This window comes from Macrosteles quadrilineatus, unplaced genomic scaffold, assembly GCF_028750875.1.
Source record: "Macrosteles quadrilineatus isolate MER2022 unplaced genomic scaffold, UCM_ALF_1.0 Scaffold_2__2_contigs__length_208266976, whole genome shotgun sequence".
Classification (NCBI taxonomy): domain Eukaryota; kingdom Metazoa; phylum Arthropoda; class Insecta; order Hemiptera; family Cicadellidae; genus Macrosteles; species Macrosteles quadrilineatus.
Window position 1 is genome coordinate 134,166,731 of NW_026542595.1, and position 26,485 is coordinate 134,193,215.

Here is a 26,485-nt window from a genome sequence, read left to right on the forward strand (position 1 = left end):
AATAAACAAATAACATATGATATTATAAAACTTTTCTAACTTGTAACATAATTTTGTTTTCATTGATTAATTTACATACTATATGATGTGTTGTACTTATTTTCATTAATATTTTCTCAATTTTGTTATTGTTTCATATATTGTTACAATTATGTTACAAGTTAGAAAAGTTTTATAATATCATATGTTATTTGTTTATTTACATATCTTATTTTGATTTTTGTTTACTTTGAAAATGGCCTTAGAGCCGAAACTATAGTCAGTAAATATTTTAATAAATAATTTTACTTGGGTACTAAGTTTATTAATGTTTAATCTTTATTTATATATATATATATACATATATAAAAATTTGAACAAATAGTGTTTTTGGCCTCTGGGGACATCAAAATGAAAAAGTAAATCGGCCCCCGGTTCTTGGTCTTACCGTGCCACCTACGGTAATAGCTACTTCCCTATAGGGAAATTCGCTAAAATAAAAGTTTTTCCCAATGCCTCTTTACTGTCTAATAATTTACCACTCACTCATGCAGGCTTAGAAGGGTCCAGTCTCTTCCAAAATATTGTGGAAGAATTTTAAGCAAAATAATGTTATGTTAATGTTATTTTTACAGTATCGTGTAATCCTTGAAAAAAATAAGTGTGAAGACATATGCTTCTGTTTCTGTATAAGCGCACAATAAACTGATCATGTAGGGGGATAAATTATGCACATTTTCTAAAAATGTAATTTATATTCTGATTACAAAAGCTACAAAAACTACTTTACCCAAACGTAAAAAAATCCTATCTTAGAACTTCCCTAAGCATTTGTTGGAAGCCGTTTGATTTGACGGTAATTCCCGCTTCGAACTCTCTTTCGCTAACAGTCTCATAACTTTCCTGCAAATTCTTGACTCCCTTCATCTTGAGTGTCCAGACCCACTCACTGGCCACTCTGGCTTTGTCTGGAAGTTGAATCTCCACAAGTCTGCCTGTCACTACGTCCGTTGGATAGGAATACTGAAATAAAATAATTATTATATTTTGTAGAGTTTACCCTTAATTGAGGCAATATGCTAAACTCAGTTTATATGAAGAAAATATTTGTGTTGTCTAGGATATTAGGAAATAACTGAAAGTTTGTACCACCCAAGGAACGTGCTTAGGTGCTACAGCAATGACCTCTTGGTCGTCTGCCGTGTTGGCACATCTAAAACTAAATCTAACATAACAATTCTTCAACAATAAATTGATACTTCAATATCATTCATCAATTTGTAAGTACTATATGTTTTTGGTTTTATCCCTTATTCATGACTTTGTAAAGTAAAAATACAATATTTTAGAGGTAGATTCTTAAGTGCTACAACCAACCTTCACTCAATTTTTTTTTTAACTCTAGACATGTGATCACTACAAGAATAACCATAGCTCAATTAGAGTTATAGTCATGCTCAAAATAACCCAGCGCAAAATCAAGTAGCCGTCCAGAAAACTTTGGTTTCAATCATCTCAGAATAAATAGCAAAACCTTTTAACGAAGACTAGGAATATTTTGGTTAACTTACAGATAGTTTTCCTCTCAATCCCAACAGCTCAATCGTAGTTTCCGCAGAGAACTCTGGACAGCTCATCTTCAATTTGTTGTCCACTGGCCACGGAGAGAATGTAGCGTACAAGACGGTTTTGTCTTTGTTTGTTGTGTACCTGAAACAAATAAGAACCACCTACCTCAATCTTGAACCACATACAAAAAACACAAGTACATTGGGTAATGTAAATTTTGCTTACATTTATTTTGGTTTCTGTCTGTTTGGTGCAACAACTAAAATAAATTGAGATTAAAAAAATACAGTTTTTGTAACGCTCTGATTAAAATAAGGCGACTCTTTTAACAGTTAAAACAGTAGAACTCTAGGATATAGGCAATATATTTTTGACTGACTTGAATTTAACTGTGAAAATAAAACATTTGTCATTGTATTTTATCCAACCAACCTATACATTAGCGTGAAACACAGAATAAGAACATGTTGCAAAACAGTTTACAATGAAAAGGTTCTAAAATTTAACACCAAAAATATTAGAAATAATGTAATTGCGTTGTTTAAATCAAAACTAAAAGATTCCGTAATCAATTCTTTATAGGGTCTTCCCACCTCTCTCGATTATTAGAATCAGGGAATGGAAACAGTTTTGTTTCTAATGGTAATATTTAAGTGAATACTGACACTGTTCAAATGTCGTATGCTTTACTTTGTGATAAATTTACAAACTAAAATAACCTTCATGATAATAAACTGTATGTACCAGATTCCTGGTGTCAAAGAATCGTTTTGGCAAACAATCCAAGGTTTTGAGCTGTAGATCGCTTCTCCGTTCACCTTCATCCAAGATCCCAGTTGAAGCAGCCTCTCTTCGTAAATGGGCGGAATTATCCCGTCCTTGGTAGGCCCAATGTTCACCAGGACGTTTCCTAAAAAGTATAAACAGAAATAAATTATTTTAGTCTTTTGCAATTCCAAAGTATACAACATTTTGAATAGACAGTTTTGATACAGATTACCCATTCCGAGTAAAAAACAATTTTTCTTGAAAAGAAAGTGAGTATACCAAACTAAAAATTTATGAACAAAGTGTAATATTGAATATTTAGCGTGATAAATAAAATCACCCCAGTTGAGGGTATATTTTTGAGTCGTTTATGGATCTGTAATTTGCTTGAACGCTGCAACAAGGCTCTTCGCCACTTACTGGCATCATTTGTTAACAGAATGACACCATTTGCAGCTCTGTAGCTGACGTGTATGCTTTCCTGTATAGTTTTTAAACAAAAAATCTGCTCCGTGCAAGTCCATACGCTTTACAGCAAAGTGTAAACAATGACCAATCTACTGATTGGTCAGTGATACATTTTTTGATTACAAGAAACATATCTGATGTCGAAATTTATCGCCAGATGACTATGACCACGGCCTCCTTTAACTACAGGCCGCGGCGTTCGAAGTGGCAACACCGCATCGGATGGCTGGATGGCTAAGTTACGCTACACCACACCGGAGGATTGGAACAAGCACGCGAATTATCTATTAATTTAGATGTTTTATATCTGATAACACTGATGTGTAGGAAAAAAGTAAATAACTATGTGAGGCTTTCGTGTCAATACAAGAATGTAATACAATATTTATTAAAACCTTTTACGGTACATTGAACATGATTGAACGTATAAGTAGCATGATTGTAGTTTTCTTCCGTCTCTTCTACGTATTTACTCTATGATTTATTAATTGTTAAACACTTAAAATGTAAATCCTATCTGCAATGTTATTTAGTTACAGCTTCTGTGTAAGCTATCGTTTTATCATTGGAATGATGACGTTTACTATACAAAGTAAAAATTAACAAATGCAATAAATACAATTATTTTATTTAAGAAAGGATTGACATTTTTCAATGGTTACAGTGGCTATTATTTTAGTCTTTTTTACTATCGTGTAGATATTTAAAAAATATTGCTCATTCTCAAAATAATTTTTGATACTATTTCCTTCAAATTATTCATTCCACAAATGCAAACAGTTTCAGCTATTTCTAAAATATCGATATCTGACATAAAAACCACTGGTCACTAAAAACCAGCCAACACAGAAGAACAACTGCACGCTAATTATAGGTACAGGTTGTCGCTAATTTTAGTTATTCGCTAATTCCACCTAATTCAATGAAGATGGTGGTCGCCACGCCACTATTGGTTGATGAGCGCTAAATTAAAAGTTTTCGGTAGCCCCACCTTCCGATTGTCTGTTGCAAGAACATTATCAATGGATTAGTTATTAATGGCTGCGCAATAACAGAATGAATGAAGTAATGTTTTTATTTCTCATAATACTACATAATAACGTGTAAATAAAACTCATACTTAAAATTCATAATAAACTACAGCAAAATTATTAAAACTAAAAGGAAAAGGCATTTTTGTTTTAGGCTACGGTATTTAATTATGAAGACATTAAGTCGTGCAGTATTTGATACAAAAGTAATATTCTTGTGGATAACCAAAAGGCATATTAAAATGCTTGAAATAATTCAGTTGGCCTACATTAATTAATTATTAGCTATGTGATACTACAAACAATACAGTTGCGAGCAGCGCTACTCGCCGCGCCGCACCATAAAACTGAGATTTGGTCACTCTGTTCAACCCAAAATTTTAACAAAACAAACATGATAGAAAGAAAAGTTAAATACAAAAATTAAAGTATATTTAATTATCTACAACTTTCTCACAGACGAAACTTCTCTGACCAACAAACAAAAATTTTAGTAGGCGACTAACTTTTTCATTTCACTATTCCAAAAATTTTCTAATGTGTTAATTTTAAAAATATATATATGTACTACCAAATGAAATGTTAATTTTCAAAACCATACCATTGGTATGAAGGGTTTATTCCCTAGCCCTGTACAAAATTTCAAAATGTTATCTCAATTGTAAGGGTGTAAAAATGCAGTATATTTAAACCGCGACCACTAGTTTCGTACTACCGTAATGGTGAAATGGCCGGGAGTTAATGCTCAGTGCGACGTTGCCAATTCTCGCTGGCCGCGGCCTGTAGTTAAAGGAGGCCGTGCTATGACCCTAATGCAATGAGTGTAGGTAAAGTGCGAAAATGGGTTATGGAGTGTAAAAAAAACGGTAAAAACCTTTTTTCCTTTGTGGTGTTCTGTGAGAAGTCTAGTTTCTAGGATGTGATAAAAACAATTATATAATAAATAGATAAAAATTCAATCTATTCATATACTGACCTCCGCAACTAACAGTAGTTGTAAGGGTTACCAACAGCTGATTAATTGTTAGGTAATCAGATAGGCTGGCAGTTCTTCTGTATCCCCAGGACTTGCGGTCGATGGTCATAGCGTTCTCAAACTTTCTTGTTTGAAGCTTTCCTGAAATGTTACAAAACCATTTTATTTACCCTATATCAATGGGGTAAGTTTCCCTTGGCATAAGAATTAATTTCAGATAAGAGACTTATTCTTTTCTTAGTAACGGAAGCCTGAAATTGTTGTTAGAATTACATTTTGAGATTTCCAAAGTTTTTATCTCTATAAAAATATTATATTTATCATCCATATTGAAACCAATGAACTCTATGAAACTAAACAAATGTTACAAGTATGATTGGTTTTTAGAACTTCACTATTACTTCACTGGTTTTTTTTGTGTTATTCAATAATGAAGAATGTTTAACCCAATAGATGGTCAGGGGGATGAAATGGGAATCTGTAACTGTAAGATATCCAGTTTTGCACTATTATCGCACCTGGATTAAAGCGATCGGCGCAAGTGAGGAAGCCCCCATGTTTACAAAGGGTGTCATGGCCCCAGCGGTCATTGACAACGACCGTGTCTCTAACTGGACTCTCGTTGTACAACCAAGCCAGAAACTCCAGAGATTTCCAGTAGCTTGTGGGTGCTTCCCACTCTCCGTCAGACCAGAAAACATGCGGTTTGTACTGCTCTACCTGGGAACATTAAAATAAAACATTCTGTGATTAGGAAGAGTTGTTTGGACGATTACAACCCTTGGCCAGTACATATAACAATACCGAGCTAACTCATTTAAAAAAACAAAAGTTCAATCAAAATTTCAGATTATTCAGAAGCCTTATCGGAAAGGCAAAATACTTTTATTTTGTGTGTTTTTACGCAGTGGTATTTTTTACGTTTTGAAAGGAAACGGTCCAAACTCTGGTATTGTTATTATATAACGTCAACCTTATTTAGCATCATTAATTCATGCTGACAAATGGCATCTGGGTCTGGAAACAATCTCGCTTGGATTCGAATTAGCAACCTTCAAATTTGAAGGCGTGCACTATTTAACCACTTGGCTATTAGGTTTATTATGTCCTGTAGATTTTGTGTACTGTTAACAGCCTGGTACACTTTTCTTAGCTAGTTAGTTTTGCTCTTTCAAGTGGACTTGGAAAAATGCTGTAATCACATTAAAAAACTCGCAACACAGAAAACCATACTTTGCTAAGGAGAAATTACATGTTGAATAGGCAATATATCCAGCTAAGCGTAGTGTGAATATTTTGTTATGGTAGTTAGTTATTTGTTCGTCCCTTTTCCTTCAATGAATTCAGTAAAACCTCATTAACTCCACAATTTTCTGGACCCAAGGTTGTCGAGTTATTCAGAACATTGAAATTTGTAATGGGTTTTAATAAATGAATGTACATAACTGACAAATTTGTACATACAGTATAAATTTATTACTTACATGAGAATCTAAAAATATTAAGTAAACAATTTTCAAAGAAATATTGAAATTCTAAAACAATAACACGATTAAGCCACGTGAATCCTGTCAGCTGTTGACTGTTGAGTTTCGAGGACTGTCGAGTTACCGAGTTTTGAGTTAGTAAGGTAAGGTTTTACTGTAATTTGTAAAAATTCAAAAGGCAATAAAGAATATTTCATGGAATTTCATTTTACATTTTTACCATACCAATGTCATTAAAATAGGGTAACAGTGCACCGGTGCACAAAGGTATGAATGTAGTGCCACACAGACTTGTAAAGATTATTCTATAAACTAAGTAAAGCCTGTTTTACCGTGTAGTTGGACACAGCGTCCATCTTATTTGTAGACTTCATTTGTGTTACTTTGCTTTGACTAACTTTACAGTTAATTTACCAATATTTACTACTACCCAAATAAATTAGATACAAAGTCAATGTTGTTTTCTTATTTCTAGTTGCTACCTAAACAAATTAGCTATGTATTCATGGACGTAAAAGGATGTTTAATCAGTTTTCGAGTGAAATAAAAACATCTCTTACCAATTCAACCATTTCTGGAAATATTTTTGAGTCTGCAAAGTTTACTGGGCCTAAGTTGGTGAAGTTTCTTGCCTTGTCAGCCAGATAGAGCGGGTTGTACCACTCATACAGGGAGTGGTAAAGACCAAACTTGATGTCTGTGTAGTTTTCAAATGCAGTTCTTAGTTCACCTGTTAACAACATGTATGTTCAACTTCTACGTGCTTAAAGATTCAGCAGAACCTAAACTTAGAAAAACATAGGTAAACTTACTAAACTTACTTAAATTCATAGGTAATTTTGCCATTTTTTGTCCATCAAAACAACTTTACGGACACATATCGCTACAAAAATCATTGATTTAGGTCTAGAGAGAACTGTAAAGAACATTTAAGAGTGGGCAGTAGCAGTCGGCCATATTGGATTGATGCCCCATAAGAACAATGTAATCTTTTGAACCATATAGCGCCGTTATTTTTTAACATAGAACTACGTTTGATGTGTCATTGGAAAGAGGATACAATTCTACAGGGGGTTTGCTTTTTATTTTTTCGATTAAAGAAATATTAAAATAATTATAGCAAAAATACGCTTGTTTAAGTTTACAAATTTGTGGAGAATTTTCTAAAGGAATATTTGAAATTCGAAAAAGCAAACCCCCTACAAAATTTAATTATCTATCGAATAAAGTTTGTTTCAAGAAGATCCGACGTAAACTGTGCACGTGATATGGTTTAAGAAAATGCATGTTTTTGCTGCGCGTCGCGGCGGTAATTCGGCGTAGTAGTCTGGCAGATCTCCGTTAGATAGCAGCACGCTCGCGCATTTGGCGGGAGTTCAAATCAGGTTTTTATGATTCTACATTCATCATGCGCTGCTAATTTTATAATTTTTTTTTTATTTAATGTGAAACAAATATTGTTACGAAATTATTGTTATGATTATTGTTGTCATAGTATAGTTATTGAAAGAAAGGAATTGGGGGACAGAGAGAAATGCTGTGGTGTTGAATACATTTTAAATTTGAATACTCGTATTAAATATGTTGTCAATTTATAAATACTATTTCTTAGTTATAGATGTTATAAGTACAAAACCAACATGTGTACAATCAATATAAATGAAATTCCAGAGCCCTTCTGTCCCACGCAATGATTGGAAATGAGATACAGTTTAGTAGAAATAGAAAATGTTTAAATACAATATATACATTTAAGGCATTAAATTATATTCGTTTCATGTGATAACGGGCAAATTTCATAATTTAACTAATATTTACAGATGCATTAGAACGAATTAGTCTGCTGGTATAAAAATTGTTCTGTTTATAAAATAAAATTTTAAATGCCTCAAATTCAATTATATAATTTATAGTTATAAAATCAAACCGTCATAACCTAACCAAACTATAAGCTATAACGATAATTAAGAAATTGAATCAAAAAGTTTGTACACCCAGAGGTTTCGAACCGGAACCTTTAAGACATATTTCCGGTGCGATAACCACTACACCACCGAGACATGATGGATATCTGTGGGGAACGCAATCTCCTAAGCCTCTAGGTCGATCACAGCATAGATAGCTAGCTACCTACCCCCTCCCACCTTGGTCGACGTCTCGGCCGTACACACTGTAACCACGAGACACATTGCACTCGCCCCACCCAAGACCCCACTACACTACCCCCCCCCCCTACACCTTGTATTTCTTATTTTCGCGCCAATTCCATCCTAGACATTATTGTGAACTGTGAGGTTATGTTCTAGGATAGCAACCTAATTGGTCTGCTGTGTCCACAAGTCCAGTGTCGTTTAGAGTTCCCTAGTAATAATTCGTAGTGCTACTTACTTACAAATGTAACAAGTTTTTTCGTGTGTATCTATTTATTCACGTGTGTGGTTTTTGTGTGGTGTCATGGGAAATAAAAAACGACCGTTGCGAAGAAAGGTGAAAAACAGAGGTGGTGAAAGGTTGGCTGAGTGGAGAGTGTTGAGAGATTCTGGTGTTGTGGGAAGTAGAAAAAGAAAACTAAGTAGTGATGTTGAGGAGCTGATTGCTGATGAGGCGATGAGCTGTGGGGAAGAGGATGGAAATTTGTTACCTCTAATTGTAGACAATTCCACGCCATCTGATCCTACTGACTGTTTGGGCAACTGTGATATTACCGGTCGTAGAATAGTTGACATTTGTTATTTAGTTGATCAATTTGTCCAACTAAGTGAACATGCGCCTCAATTTGGCTGTTCCCTCAGAAACCTGAAATTAGTTAATGAAATAAAAAGAGGGCTTAGGAGTGGGTTTGTGTTTGATTGCAACATGTGCCACATCAAACAGAAAATATGGAGTGAGCCTGAACCTCGGGAAAATGCAATGTCAATGGACATAAACAGTGCAGCAGTAGCCGGTTCTATTACCAATGGCGGAGGATTTGTCGCCTTAGAACGGCTGCTGTCTGCAATGAATGTTCGTGCCATGAACCGGAAAACGTATGACAAACATGAAGAACTAATTTCGAAAGGTTGGGAGGAAACTGCTGTACAAGAGATGGCAAAGGCAGCCGAAGAAGAAATCCGCCTAGCTAAAGAACGTGGCGACGTCAACAAAGAAGGGGTTCCTTTGTTGACAGTTGTTGCTGACGGAAGCTGGGCAAAGAGGTCATACAGGAGAAACTACAACTCCCTATCAGGAATGGTAAGTGTTATTACTAATAAATTCTCACTAATTAATACAAATAGAACTTGACGCTTATAGTATCTTTAAATTATATTAGTACAAACCATCTTATTATAAACATAAAAAGTAAAGTACCGGTAAGTGATAAAAAGTATTGAACAATTGTTATCTCATAAGTGAAGCATAATCTATTTCTCAAAATTGACTTGTTCAATTTTATGTCTATTATTATAAAATCATGAATGAAAATTGAACCGAATAATACACATATTACGTAATATAAAAGCACATACTTCGAGTTAAAAATAATATTTGTACTAAAACTCGTAAAAATTTTAATGTTATGAATTTCTTATTTTAGGCGGCCATCGTTGGATACCATACTCGACAAGTTTTGTACTTTGGAGTTAAAAATAAATACTGTGTCACCTGTGCACGCAATCCTGAAAACACAAAACACACTTGCTTCAAAAATTGGAATGGTAGCTCATCCAGCATGGAAGCTGCAACCATTGTAGAAGGATTCTTGGCAAGTGAAGAAATGTATAACGTCCAATATGCAAGGTATATTATTGACAATATTTACAACTTGGCATGTTCTAGTTATTTATTACTAGCATAGCACCCGTCGTAACGTAAAAAGTAACCCATAATAATAACTTTTAATGTTTATCAACATTACTGGTATTTTTATTTAGTAGTATAGCATTTGGCTCATAGCATTTTAAACAATTTAAAACAATTTATTAAGTGTGATAACCCTAACCAATTGCCCTTAAAATCATCCTAAATTATAAACTAATAGACAAAACGTTTTTAGAATGATTGCGGATGGAGATAGCAGTGTCTACAATAGTGTTCTCGATGCCAATCCCTACAACAACCTAAAGGTGAAGAAAATCGAGTGCCGCAACCATTTACTACGGAATTATTGTAATAATTTGAAGGATGTTGCAACAACCAGTGCACCTAAGGATGTATCAAAAGAGGACCGTGGGCTGCATCTAAAAATGCGTAGGATTCTAGGAGGTAGGTCTTAGTTTCGTAACAAAAACCCATAACTATTTTATTCAAAAACTCGATTGTATTCAACATATAATCAGCCCCAAGACACATTTTTTGTAGCTTGGTTTACTCATATTTTCATAAATAGCTCCGAGCACCCAAATAGCTCAAAACAATCCTTTTTACTTGGGACTTACTATGTACAAGGAACGTCTGAGTACAAAAAGAACTATACAGGGTTGGTAAAAAGTGTGGAGACTCCCCTGTTATTTTTTAACGGCCCATACTAGAAAAACTAAACTCGGCACACCATTATGGCATGTTATGAAGTACTTTTTGGGCATAACCGCCATTTGGTGATCATCCCCAAAATGGGGGATTTTGGGGGAAACTAAAAATTTTAAAATACAAAGACCCATCGAGTGACCCCTCATTTTGAAGGTCCTGGTAAAAGAAACCCAACAACGCAAACTAGAGGTCTCTATCTCAGTTCAGTACAAAATGGCAGCCAATTGAAATTCTCATAAGTTCCCAAACCCAAAATGGGGGATTTTGGTGGAAACTCAAAAATGTTAAATGATAAGCCCCATCGAGTGACCCCTCATTTTGAAGGTCATAATAAAAGAAAACTAACAACGCAAACTATAGGTAGATATCTTAACACAGTAAAATATGGCAGCCAATTGAATATAAAATTGCAAGTTATTTCCGATTTCTAAAGATTTCAATCAGCTTCCATTTTTTACTGGATTAAGATAGAAACCTCTAGTACATATATCAAACCCAGACCACTTCCAAAACTTTTTGGGTAGTAGGTACTTCGTTTTGACAAGGTGGTCATTTCCGGCCGCCATCTTGGATCCGCCATATTGGATGCCAATTTTTTTTTAAAATGTAAAGGTGAGGTTGTGACCCATTATTTCGAGTTAGATTTTTACCCTGATTACAATGCCACAAACATTTTTAAAAAATCTTGATTCATTCTCAAGTTATGAGGGTTTTTCAAAACTTTATTTTTAGCCCATTTCAACATTGTGCATTTACAAACTAAGACCATAATCTCAAAATAGTGCTAGATAAAGAAAAGTATACACTACCAGTAATTAATTGTCGACCTATTTTCACTTGGTTATGACTGATGTATTTTTTCGGCCGCCATCTTGGATCCGCCATTTTAAAATGTGATAAATTATTTTAAATATAAAGGGGGTGTTGTGACGCATCATTTCTAACTACTTTTTTAAGCTGAACTTAATTCCATGATCCGTTTTTCATTTTAATTTTTTGATTTTAAATATTGACATTTTTTACAAAAAAATTGCAATATTTCATAAATAAAACTTGATAGCAAAAAATGGATTGCGGCATTGAGTTTAGCTTAAAAAATTAGTTATAAATGATGGGTCACAACACCCTCTTCATATTTAAAATAATTTATCACATTTCAAAATGGCGGATCCAAGATGGCGGCCGAAAAAATACATCAGTCATAACCAAGTGAAAATAGGTCGACAATTACTGGTAGTGTATACTTATCTTTATCTAGCACTATTTTGAGATTATGGTCTTAGTTTGTAAATGCACAATGTTAAAATGGTCTAAAAATAAAGTTTTAAAAAGCCCTCATAACTTTAGAATGAATCAAGATTTTTAAAAACAGTTTGCGGCATTGTAATCAGGGTAAAAATTTTGTTCGAAATAATGAGACACAACCCCACCTTTACATTTGAAAAAAAAATTTGGCATCCTTTACGGCGGATCCAAGATGGAGGCCGGAAATGACCACCTTGTCAAAATGAACTACTTACTACACAACAATGTTTGGAAGTGGTCTGGGATTGATATTTGAAAAAAATTCGAAAAAAGTTGGGGGGGGGCAACTAAAACCCACCCTGTAGATAAGTAAAATAACGACTTGGTATTTTTTGCCAGGTCGCATAATGAGGTTGCGGACAGCAGTTACCAAAGCTATTCAACATCGAAAAGTCGAAGAGGGAGGAGAAATGGCCAAAAAGGCTGAAAAACTGAGGTTAGACATTCTGAACAGCCCGAGTCATGTGTTCGGAGAACACCTTCATTGCAAAAGTAGAGGCTATTTTTGCAACGGGCCAAAAGAAGGTAGGCATGCATACCTTTTTACATTTGTAATTATAATAGGGTTAAGACTAATATATAAATATATTATTTTTTCAGCAGTGTCTTAATTGACATAATCGTTTTTGGTATTTCACTGTTGTAGAATAGTATGAGACAAGTGCATAACTGATTATTTCCCTCTACCAACTTGGTAAAAATATTAACATGTCAGATGTAAAAGAACACATTTAAAACAAAACATTATTTTATTTGAAGGTGGTACAAAATAAAGAAACCGGTATAATGATGAGTTGACTACTAATGGTTTGATGTGTATTCACATGTCAAGTAGGCATCCAAAGTTCTAATGACTTCATCAAATTACTTCATGAAAGTAAAGTTTCCCTAACCAAGACTAGCCGGTAATAGCTTCTTTCATAGTTGTTGGAACTTATAGTACGTGTGGTATATGTTTGTGTGTGAAAATGGCTCTTGAGTGTACTAAAAATATGAATAAATTTGTTACAGGTGAAACAAACTATATACCCGATATGAGGGCAAGTGGTGTGTACCAAAAAATCATGGTAGCAGTCAACAGCGTGGCTGACAACAGCAGTCACCTCATCTACGATGTAGATAGTAATATGGTCGAGCACTACAACTCAGTCGTGGCACGATTTACCGGGGGAAAGCGGGTGAACTACATCCAAAAAGGATCTTATCAAATGAGATGCGCTGCCGCTGTAGTAAGCCACAACACCAGCCAACCTCTCTACAAGCTACATAAAACTATGCTGAAAAAAAGCCCTGGCATGTACCTCAAACAATTTGAGTCAAGGCACTTGACAAAATTGTCAAAAAGGTCTAAAAGAGAACTGGTGAAGCCCCGAGCAAGGCGGCGGTTGAGACTTACACCTAAAGCAGGTGACGCCGACTACGGTCCCATGGCAAAGAAGCCAGACATGGAGGCCACCATCTATCAGACTAAGCTCGAAGATCACATGGCAGCTCTTCAGAAGACGAGGGAAGAAATTCTTGAAATTGAAAAGAACACAAGAGGTGGGCATCGGTTTTTTCATGTATTTTTAATATTTATATTTTTTGCTAAAAATTAAAAAAAAATCTGATATATCAAATTTAAAGGCTATGTTACCGCTACCCACTGGTTTAGAATCGGCAATACAGTACAGACAAAATATACTGTACGTTTTATTGGTGTTTTCAATTATGTATCATAATAAAATAATTGGCAATCGTTCATGTTAGTAAATGAAAAGCACTATAAAATATGGGTTTCACTAATAACCAGTATAAATTGTAAATGATTTTATTCTAACTATACTAAGCCTCACACGAGCTAATAAGCCCACCCTATGGCCTGCACACGGTATATTTTTATGTATAATTTTAAGCCCACGATACTGTAAATTCACTAAAATATATTGTTTTCTCCGTAACAGGTCAAAGCGACAGTCCTGAATGGTTTGAGGAAAGGCGTAAAAGACTCACGGCATCCAACTTCGGGCTGGTGTGCAATAGAAAACCTTACTCTAACTGTGCTCCAGTGGTAAAGAAACTCTTGTATACTTCCCTGCACACACACTCTGTCAACTACGGTAAATTGCACGAGGAAGAAGCGATACGCCAGATTGAACAATCACTAGGGGTCACAGTACAGCCTTGCGGTTTTGTCATAGACGATAGCATGTCTTTCTTGGGAGCCTCTCCCGACGGGCTCATAGGGGATGATGGAATTGTAGAGGTAAAGTGTCCATCAAGCGCAGAAAATATGACGCCTGAGGAAGTGATTAGAAATAGGGTTGGCTTGATAGGTAACATGTTTCAAAAGAGTAAAAGTCATGAAAGTTTTGATATTAAATCAAACCACCCCTATTTCTATCAAATCCAAGGACAGCTGCATATAACAAAACGAAAATACTGCATCCTTGCCATTTGGACACCTAAAGGTCTGAAAACTGTAAAAATTGATCGGGACGATGACTTTTGGGAAGTAAACATGAAAGAAAAACTTGAAACCTTTTATATGAAATGTCTACTTCCCGAACTCATCGACCCAAGACAAAGAAGAAGTCTATCCATTCGAGAACCAGACCACATTTTGCTGGCTCAAGAACAAATGAAAGCTAAAAAATTGGCAAACTCTATTTAAAAAAGTAGAATCCTTTATGATAGATGATAAATGTAAAGTTTATCTACAATTATCCAAATAAAAACTATCTTCTATTTAAAATATAATGAGTATACTGAATATTATACAATACAATATGATTCAAATATTAGGCCTATTTGTTCATAAAAGTAGTTTTACAGTAAAATACATGAGTTGTGACACAGAGAAGGACCTTTCCCGATAAAAAATAAGTACGCTAAATAACAGATTGCAAATAACTTCATTTTGTGATGTTCTACAAGCCTAGAGTGTTTCACAAATTGTGTGTTTGTCAAGTGTTGTTTTGGTTAGGCCTATCATCGACTTTGATTGTAAAGTTGAACAGTATTTACGTTGGTATTTAGAAAAAACTTGATCTTCAGATATTGTTTCCAACATGTGTTGGATCCAATTTACCATTCATTAATGTAATTACTTAACTTGTATCATTTTGAGTAATCTCAGAATTGATAATGTTGCACAATGTACATATAACAGATCAATTTAATTAAATATTATTCACCCTGTTCTTGCTTATTTTTCATGAGCCTTGTTCCACTATTTTTCTTTCGTACAACACTTTTTTACTCTTCGCATTTTTGCGCTAAACTTTCTCTTTTAGGAGCTGCATCTTACAAAAAGTAGACCGGAAGTCATTTTTTCATAAGCTATATCTCCTAAACTAGTGTGTTTATGTAATGTTCTATCCGGTATCATGATAAACTATAGGGTTTTTATAAGAAATTTCAATTATTGCTTTAGCAAATTTTGTATGATTCTTGTTCCACTTAAAAACTTTTGTATCAAAACTGATTATATTCCAATAACATTACTTTGTCTATGATATAAAATTGTAACAGGCTAAATAACATCCTAGATAAATCCACTAACAACGATGAGCAGTGAGCAAAATCGAGTGTTCTAAGTAAATAAGCGATGGAAGTGACTTTAGTGCACTCCGTCACTCCGAGCAAAGCCGAATCGCGGTCCACTCCACTGACACAGTACGTTCATCGCCACTCGCCAGTGCTAATGCGGCGTTGCCATACATTGGTTAGCGCCTGGCGACGGTTCGGCACAACCGCGCCCGCGCCGTGAGCAGTGTTGCCAGATTCGCCGGCGAAAATTATCGTACAAGCAGTCCAAAATTATCGTTTTTGGGGCAAAATTATCGTACACACAATTTTCTTTTATAATAATATTATTATAATGTAAAACAAGTAAGTCGATGATGGAATGGCCGAAATTTTACTCTATTTGTCTCTGCCGCCCACCGTTTTTGCTCTACCAGCCTACCACTGAGCTAGAAAAATTAAAAATATAAATTCTACCGGAGGCAGCACACTATCACACACACACGCGGAATCTGCATCTCTGCTAGAAAAAAATTGAAACGCTGTAAAATGATTGTATTTTGGTTCTCAACTGGAAAAATCAACCAGCTCATTGCTTTATTTCATTCCCCTACTGCCAATATACTGACTGAGTACAATAATTAATTGAAGGTACAACCATAGATAAATCATACTCACGTAATCTACCCCTAGTACAAATGGCGGCCAACTTCTCTCAAAATTAATTCTCCTATAAATAAACACTTAAGTTGGTAGCCAATGGGCCCTCTCTAACACAGCTGATGCCTTTGCAAGGTTGTCAGATCGAACAGCAACGAAGTGATGTTACCGTTTTTCCATATATTAAAAGTGGGAAACGTGTTTAAATGTATAATAATCAATATGAAATAGTTTATTTTCTAGCCCCCAAAAAATAATCGTACATTATGACAAAAAATCGTACACAACGTCAAAATTATCGTACAATTTTTCAAAATTATTTTTTATGGGGAAGGAGCAAAATAATCGTACAAATACGATAATTATCGTACACCTGGCAACACTGGCCGTGAGTCACTATCGATCGATACATGCCTGTGACGTCTAGACTGCCATGCACGTAGTTCAACAAATGTCCGCTCCACTCCACGCGCGCTACTGTGCCAATTTCGGAATTCTTCTTTTACTGGGACCCACTCTTAAATATTATTTTTTTTAATACAATACTTTCTTCAGGTATAGGGGCCGAAAATAACACTAATATCTCAGTAAAATATGTATACCATCCATAATAATTGTGAAAAATATTTTTGTTTAGGTAAAGATAACAGTTCAGACAATTTACCTACAATGATTAGAGTCCATTACCTTATGGATACAAAATACCCCCGCCGCAGCAAACCTGCAGACTAAGCGAATTTCAACTTGTCTGATTTAATTTTTACTAAAATATTTCCATAAGACATATTTATTCTAAATTTAAATAACTCATTAGATTTAACGAGTACTTAGGTTTGCTGCTACGGGGAAGTAAAACGTGTTTTTTTACGATACTTTAATAGTATAGGATGAAATAAATAAATTTGCCAAATTTTATCATCATATATCCATAAACAAGTAAACTACAACAGTTTTCATTTTCTCCATAAGAATAACATGGGAATTAAAAAATTACACTTTTTTTATTATCTCTGCGGCCGTAATGCATACAACGGTGCTTCAATATACTAAATTATTTCTTTTTTTAAGCTCTACAAAATGGTTTAGGAAGAAATTGCAGATTTTTTTGTTTTTAGGGTCAAAAACGGTAAAAACCCATTTTTACCCCATAAAACCCCCCATAAACCCCCGTACCCATGGTCCGATTATGCTGGTTTGCGAACTCGTTCGAATAAACGTAGGTTTACACGTTTGTACCAAATTTCATCAAAATCGGATCATTTTTGCTCGAGTTATCGCGCTAACGGGCACATATATATATGAATTTGAACGGATGGTGTTTTTGACCTCTGGGGACCTCAAAACGAAAAAGTAAATCGGTCCCGGGTCCAGGGCTTACCATGAGACCTACAGTAATAGCTTATTCCCTATATGGGAAATTCGCTAAAAGGTTATATAACATAACATAATTGTAAACTGGTTAAGTCTCTTATGAAGGATGAAGTATCAAAGTTGTATGATGTGATTGTTTTTGTATTAATCCCTTGGAGTTAATTTTCTCATGTAAATCAGCTGACCAATTCCACATTTTTTAACTCCACTGAATAACTTAATCAGCTACATGGCTTTTCCTGTAATATTGAACAAAAAATGAAGTTTAAGTTTGCTACAAGAACATAACATTATAATCAAGAGTAAGTTTATCTTAATTTACAGAATTGTCATCTCATCACTTACCAACCAAGTCGCGATGAGGTCCAACGTCCATAGCATTCCAGCTGAAGGAGTATTTTGAAGGCCACATTGCAAAACCTTCGTGGTGCTTGCTAGTGAGCACTACGTACCTAAACAAAAGTGTCTTAACAACAAACTATGAATTATAACTTAAATATTAATCTCCTATAGAACTAAGTTTTAAAAACCATGCACTAATTGGAAAACTTTTGAAAATTATTGTGAACTCATCTTTCTTTTTTAAAATAATTTTAACAGTAAGGCATGGCTGGTGTTGTAGTAAGAGCACAGGACTTCTGTTCCTAAAGCGTGGGTTCAAATACCAGCAATCACCAAAAGCTTTTAGCCATGACACATTGCAGAGACAATTTCAGCTGTAGACGGACAAGAGAACAACTAACTGTAGTTCTATACTAAAAGCCATAGTATAAATATTCATATTCCTATCGATTTCTTCTTGAATATTCACTTCTAATGCAAAGAACCTCATTATTGGGCAGAAACATGGGTGTAAGAACACGTTATCAAAAAACCACAATAATGTTTACGGGAAATAAATATAAATATTTACTGAGTAAATAAATTTTCCCTTTATAAGGAGAACAAATAAATGAAAGAGCCTCCCGGAGAGTGCCGCAATTGAAGTTTGATTTCAAGTTTTCTATACTATAAATAACTTTTTGGGTATTAAAGATGTTACGTTATAGTCAACACAGTAATTTGTCATTTCAGCTTAACAAAGTTTTCATTTAAAAAAGCCTCTTACAACTTTGACATGGAGTGAAATGTCTACTTCACAATGGTATATCTATACTCTAGTCAAAAAGAGATAGAATATAGTATTAATTCCATACCTTGCACCAGATGCCCCGATTATTTTAGCCCATCGGTCAGGATCGTACAGTTCAGCTTTAAAATCCTTGGCAAAATCTTGATATGTAAAACCTTTTGGATAATTGTCTTCTATATACTGCACCAATGATGACGACTTATTCTCTGAAATATTGAATACATAATTATTTCATAGTAAAAATAATATGAAGCGAATTTCAAAATTTTTGGTTCAAAAGAGGTTGGCAGCGTCTTAACATTGCATTTCTCTGTTCACATAGACTGCGGATCTGTACGTAGGACGTTCCAGCAAAGCAAGGGGTGAGCCCATACTGTACAAGGGTGAAGTGTACACACCGATAAAAAGTAGTGGCAGGTACCAGGATCCGAACCCACCACACCGGTGCCTTGGGTGGGTCCCAAGTCTCTGTGGCGCTTCCCAGAGGGAATGATTTTTCCTCTCCCCCTTTTTTACATTTCTCGAAGCATTTACTTTTTGACTTGTACTAAATATCGTTGACTGACTCAAAGTTAATTTTGACATAGTTCACATCTTTTACTACCTTCATGGATCTGCTATATTGGCAGGAAAACAATTATTTAGATGGCTACAATCCCTTTTTAGCTATTGTAACCTTTTTTTACTTGTGAGCTCACTATGTTTACGAGTTTGTATCAGAATTGAATTTCGGAACACTCTATAGGCTACTACAAAAGTTAAACAAGCCGTCTTCTTTTTCACTTAACAAAATTTACTTTTTAGAGAACCCAGACAGCACACTTTATCCCAGGGACATCCCATAGTAGTCCCATATGTCCTGAGAATGTCTCGGGATATGTGCGCTATCCTCAGGATATCCCGCAAAATCCCGGGACGAGTACGAAATCCACAGGATATCCTACAATATACCGTAATGTCCCGGGATTTGTAAGTTAACCTCAGGATATCCTGTAAAGTCCCGGGATATGTACGAATGCCATAGGATATCCCAGAATGTCCCATGACATCCCGGGACATGTAAAAAATCCACTGGATATCCTGTAATGTCCCGTAATGTCCCGGTAACAAACTGAAGAAAAAAATACTACCACTGATGAAATGTACAGTATATCTAAATTTAAATGTTCAACAAGGCCAATATATAATAATTTGTTTTTTTCACTAGTGCTTTCAGAAACTTGGTTTCCATCTTCAGGCTGTGTTTACACTAGTACAGAAAGTAAATATTTACTTAATAAATTAATTTTAAACAAAGTTAAAACAGATGATTTAAAGGATATTGGAAAAATAAAAAATAATATTAGAAAAATTAATCTTTTGAATTTTGGATATGTTACAGTGTTGTTCTTGATGTAATTATTTTCAGTAATTCCGAATTTATAATTGGGCCGTCTTCATTATTTAACAAATAATTTTGGTCTGTTTTTTTTTCTAAAAATAAGATTCCCACGCATTAAGATGTTGAGGTTTTATAATTTATTTTAAAAGTTTAAGGTTTCCCAGATTGAAAATATGTCTTGTTAATACTATGGCTAGCAAGGGTTGACTTTACTTTACTGACATATTACTACCACTGAGTTCAGGAAAACTATAGAGTTCTATCATAGTTGTGTGAAATGTGAATTTAATTCTAACTTTAAATTAATAAAACAACAAAAACTAATTTTAATCATATAACAATCAATTATTACAGTGCTAATCTAATGGTGATTAAATAATCTATATTCAAATACCAGTATCCTCTCCAACTACCAGAAAAACAATTCAACTACTTGAGGCCTAAACAGATTAACAGAATCATATATAGCCTATACTGTAGTATCAAAAATATTTTAAGTATTGCGACCATTGCAACTGTCGGCTACTCTTTAACAACTTGAAAACACCCTTAATCAACAAGCGCAGATAGCTCAGGAGGTAAGGTAAGAGGCTCACAAGGCGAAGGTACCAGGTTCGAAACCCGTCTGGGCCAAAAACTTTTTTCTGGTTTTTTTCTTCAAAATTTGTGTTTATTAACTATTTAATCAATTTACTAAACTTATAATTAAGCTTTTCATACTAAATCTATATTATTTTGTGTTTTTTATGTTCAGGCCCAGACCACACTTTATCCCAGGGACATCCCATAGTAGTCCCATATGTCCTGAGAATGTCCTGAGGACTACCCTGGGATGACCTCGGATGTCCCACGGATATGCGTGTGAGCTTATCCGTAGGACATCCCCGGGCGGGGACATTACGCATTCCTGTGGATATCCTGTGATATCCCAAGTTGACCATAGGACCACTATGGGATATCTTGCATATCCTGTCGCAATATCCGTGGGATGTCCTGAGGAGAAAGTGTGCTGTCTGGGAAGGTATGACAAAGCTGAACTTATCTCAAGCATGGTTGCTATTACCTTTCCAGTTGAACCAGGCCCATTCTGTTGAATAGCTCTGTACAGCAAATACACCCCAATGGATGAAAACTCCAAGTTTTGCCTCGTCATACCAGTCTGGTAGAGGGCGAGCGTCTATGCTGTCCCAAGTTGGCTCGTACTTCCCGTCTAGAAGTTACAGTAACAATCAACGTTTAAAAATCAAACAATTTGGAACAAAAAACTGACAAAAGAGAAGTAAAATCTGAGAAAACAGCTGTGATGTTTGGAACAAACGCTATGAAAAAGTGAAGTAGAATTCTAAATAAAATTGAATGAGGGACTGTGATTTTACGTTTAAATTAACTTTTTTTAGATCGGTTTGTTCAGTTTGGACAGGAAGGATGAGTACAGTATTGAAGACTTTTAAAATGATAAGGAATTTGAATTTCCAAGGCATTTTTTTTTTACTTTCTTAAATATATCTTTTTAGTTATTTATGTTTGCTCTAATTTTCTCGATATTATTTATCCAACTGAATATATTTAAACAAATTATTTTTGGATTGTTAACTTTTGCAATGTATTGTATATTTCAGTGTGAACACAGCTTAATAGGGTTCTACCCGATCATGAATTTCAATTCAAGATGGCGGATTATTGAAGTATGGTTCGGGATTGAACATGCCTCTATTGTGCAAACTCTCCACATTTTAGAACTAATTTGTTTCCAATGATTGTGTGCTTTTTGTGCTCTTAACATAGTAGAACTTGCAATGGATAGGGACGATAATTTTTTAACTATTATTTAAAAGTTAAAATCACAATTTAAAAATACTAATTTACGGATTTTCCAAATTACTTTGTAAATACTTAAAGAAACAATGAAGTTTCAGTTTATCCAGTGCAGCCTTTTGATCTTTGTGAATATTTTACAGTTTATTTCAACTCGAAAAACAATTTAATAATGTGACGAGGTTCTTTCTTGTAAGACATTACGCGGTAACCAACCGGCGAGTGGAACCCTCTTAACAGACTAGTCTTCCACATGAATTACCTAAATAACTTCAGTATACAATAGCTTTGACTATTAATACAACATCCAATAGTCAATTATAATACTAAATATAAATTCTTTAAATGTTCAACATAACATTTTAGTGTACTCAAAATTTTCATCAGAATCATGGCAGTTTTACATAAAAATTAGAAACTCATTGAAAAAACAAAAAATATCAAACAGCTTAGAGAAAGGAATTAATTAACAAAACACAGATGGTTGGAAAGTTTAATCAGTTTGTAGTTTATGTTGTTCTAAAATTTAGCTATTTATAGTTAGTTAAGCATCCATATGTTCACAAATATTTGTCAGTATTTGTTTGAGGAAGCAGGAAAGCACATTTTTAGATTCTAGTGTTATCTATAAAACAAAACAAATATTTAGAATAATTTACGTTATCTTTTTAATCCTTGTTCACTGTAATGGCTTTTTTGGAAGTGTTTATCCTTGTTTTCGGTCCCATTTTTTAAGAATGACAATCTGTAGATCTATTTATTGACCATACACTTCAGTAACAAATACAGGTTAAAATTATGTTATTGAAATACAGACATGAATATGTTTTCTAAACAAGTTTTAAAATAATGGGAAACAAAATGTAATTGGTGTCAACACCTAGAAACATTCTGACGTTTTCTCAAACTAAATCTGTAGAACAATAACCACTAACGAACTTTGATTTGCATGTTTAAAAAGGAGCCTGGTGCGTAATAGATATAAGAGAATAATTAGTAGGTCAATAGGCAATTGTTTACTTCTCATAACATTTACTTGCAAGCTATAGAGAAGCTACACAGAGAGTCATAAAGGTAAAACAACGTAAAACTAAACTAGTGGTCATCCAGTGGTCGAAAACTTGACCAAAAATATGTAATGTACCCGCATTGAAATAGACATCTATACTTAACGCAAGCAGGTTTTTTGTGACAATTACTCCTCCGAAACTACTGAACCGATTTGTATGTTTTTGGTGTCATTGTAAAGAGCGTAACGTGAAGTTGTGCAGAAAACTTTCTTTTTAGGGAAATAATTAGAGAGTGAGGCCCTGGGGCCATTTAAAGTTTCATATTTCTCCATAAGATTAACATGGGAAACAAACACTGTTATATGAAACTCCAGCTGTTGTCAGAAATTAAAAGTGAGAAGAACATAAAATTGTAAACACTCAATAAGTTTGCTAATTTAACAGTTTCCTACAAACATTTACTGACTTGGTTGAAATAAAATATTTACTTATTTTATTATTTACAAATTTATTTATTTGAATTTGGGTTGGCGCAAATATTACAATGGGAAAAAGGGAGAGAGCCTGGATAATTTAATATACTAAAAAGAAAACTAAATTAACACTGTGCTGCATTTCTTAGTAATCATTCATTGAAAGAGCTGATTTGCAAACTATGGAAACATAGGGAAGTCATAGAACACCGCCAAGGAGAAGAAATAGAAATGATGTTTTTTAGAATTTATAATCGTTATGGACAACCTAATGCGGCTATAAGTAAGGCTATTTGTAGAAAACACTAAAAAACAAGATCAGCTTTTGAAAAATGATAAGATATTTACAAGAAATGTTGATTATATCGATCTGTTATGTACATCTTGAGCATTTCCATAATCTTTGAGTCGAATCTTTTAAAGTCGTCAGAAATTATGACTGTTATTCAATAACGCCTGTAATACTTAGCAATTGCTCGAATTCGAGCAACAGGTATACTAGTTCCATCTTAATGGACCAGTTGTCGCCATTAAAAAAAATTAAAAACATGTAGTTGTGTGAACCACTCACAGTATATGGCATGCGTGTCTAAAATTATATTTTCGATCTTATTTTTTGTTGCTGACAAAGTTGATGGGTCATAATAGTTAGTTGCTATAGCTCTTGATAAGTCATTCCATAAGTTTGACTTGGTATAAAAATCATCGTGTATTCGAGAGAAATTAGTCATTTAGATCAGCGCTATCTGTTGGTGGCCCACATCAACTACGACGAATTTAATTGAAACTGGCGACAACTTTAACACAGGGATGGAATGTCTACAGTAGTTAGTTATAAGTCAAAGGTGCAGGTTTCTCTATTACCCCGCGCTGTAAATAAAACATGTGATTGTAATTTCTTCCATTTGTTATGATTGTTGTTTAAATTTTGTTGTTATTTCGTCACCAGCATGGCAACCTACAAAGCCCATGTTATTTTTTTAAAATTTCAAATCCGTTTTTTGTGTTTATATTTGAGCCTATTTAAATTTTCAAAGGAATGCTGCTCTTCTACTTGAAAATATCTTTCCAACAGTATGTGTAGATTTTCCCTGCGATGTACACGAGCTGAGAAAAAAGGTTTTAAAGAAACATGCTTGCCTATTAATAGATATGAAACTCCAATTGACACATCATAAGACTCAGTCTAGCACAATGTTACTAAACACTATTGACAAAATATTACGCTTTTTTATAATAAAAAAATTAGAGATTTCCTTCTGGAATTATTCAATTTGTAGTTAAATTGATTTTAAAATGTCAATAGGCAGTTTGTCTTTGTATATTTCCCCCCAATATGACAAGATTAATTTTAACTTTTACAAGATATCTTTTATTTTTTTGTAACTGCATAATTTGTATTCCCCTATGAGCTTTTAAGAGATAAAATAAAATATATTAGTATATACTCCGTGATTCCTAAGTAGTTTAATTAGTTTTATGAATACCTCTGATCTCGAGTGTCTAAACGTTTTTTAGTTTTTCGAGTGCCACCAGTAAATAAAAGATGAAACTCTATAGAAGTGTTTTTGATGTTTATCTTTGGGATCTAGAAGGCACAAGCCATTAACACCCAGGAAAACTATGTTAACAGCTTAGGGAGTGGTCTAGTTATCTATTCCCAAATCTAGAAATGCCACTGAGTCTCAGCTAGTGACAAAATAACCTGTTTCAGAAATAAAACCTAGTGAGATGCAAACTAGAGATAGTTTAATAATGAATAAGCAGCTGAATCAAAAACCATATGATTTACTGGGTGCATAATTTAACAGGCGATTTTATAAACATTTATAAGTTTGAGTGGTTCTAATTTGCCTTCTAAACTCAGTTAGAGGTAATTAAAACAGTTTGTTTGGATAAAATACTGTTCTATCATTGAAAACATTTAATTGTGGTTCAACAGAGATATTATCTTTGATTTGTGATTTATTAATTTGTTTATAACACAAGAGCAAGAGCAACAATCTAGAAAACATCTAAAGAACAGTGCACTTTAATTTGATAACAAACTCATTTAATTTATAATTTTTTACACATTTGTAAATATCAGATCATATTTTTTTAAATATGAAAACAAGAAATACCGTCATATTGAATCAAACTAATAAATTAGTGTACTTCCATAAATAAAAAAAGCGACAATCTTTTTGTTTTTGTTATAACACAATCAACAATAATCAGTCTATTGGCATACACTTTAACCTCAAACAACATATAGGAACCACCATGATTAAGAATTTAAAATTTACTGTCTGAACTGCTACATAAAGTAGTGTAAGAATAAAAATGAGGAGTGAAAATTCAACTTACTAGTTATTTGAAGAGAAAGACAAATCACAAGGAAGGTTGTTATAGCTGAGGAGGTCATTTTGTGGGGTGTCCACTGAACAAAGTCCACCACCACACTAAACTAAACTCAATCTTTCACTGTGTGTTGCTCTGGCTTAATAGCTATTAGAATCAGCTGTTGGACAGGCTGTTGAACCATGCAGCTTTACAGTGCTGTGTTGAAATGTTGAGAGTAGTGTATTCGTTCTTCTACCAATTGTAAAAAGATTAGTAAAAAATGTATGTTTAAAAAATAATATTTAAACTCCTGGCAAACATTTTTATGTGGCTAAAAAATTTAAAGTGATGGAAGTAATTTAGCAGTTTTAGCTCATTTGTATTCTAAAGTTGTAGATTTCATTGACATTACTGCAAGTAAACTTCTCATTCTACCTACCATTACACCCGTGGTATAATGGAGCACATTTTAATGTAATGGGATAGGCAAGCACGTTTCTTGAATACCTACCTTTTTTTCTCAGCTCATGTGCATCACAGAGAAAATCTATGCATACTGTTAGAAATATATTTGCCTGAAGATGTGCAGAATCCCTTTATAAATTAAAATAGGCTAAAAAAAAACACAAAAAACTAATAAAAAATAAAAAAAGTTAACATGGGCCTCATGGTTGCCATGGGTGACGAAATATAACAGAAAATAAAAACAAATGGATGAAATT

The 26,485-nt window shown here is 34.1% G+C and overlaps 1 protein-coding gene across 1 annotated transcript; it reads right to left on the minus strand.

Annotated features, from left to right (window-relative positions):
- Positions 1–714: 714 nt before the first annotated feature.
- Positions 715–25,898, minus strand: LOC128987751 (alpha-L-fucosidase). Its single transcript, XM_054408761.1, has 10 exons — positions 25,788–25,898; positions 21,204–21,350; positions 18,824–18,965; positions 17,973–18,079; positions 6,839–7,008; positions 5,310–5,511; positions 4,792–4,932; positions 2,293–2,458; positions 1,551–1,689; positions 715–1,002 (listed from the first exon to the last, which is right to left on the minus strand). The coding sequence occupies exons 1-10, from the start codon at positions 25,843–25,845 to the stop codon at positions 787–789; spliced, it is 1,488 nt and encodes a 495-aa protein (XP_054264736.1). The 5' UTR covers positions 25,846–25,898; the 3' UTR covers positions 715–786.
- Positions 25,899–26,485: the final 587 nt, after the last annotated feature.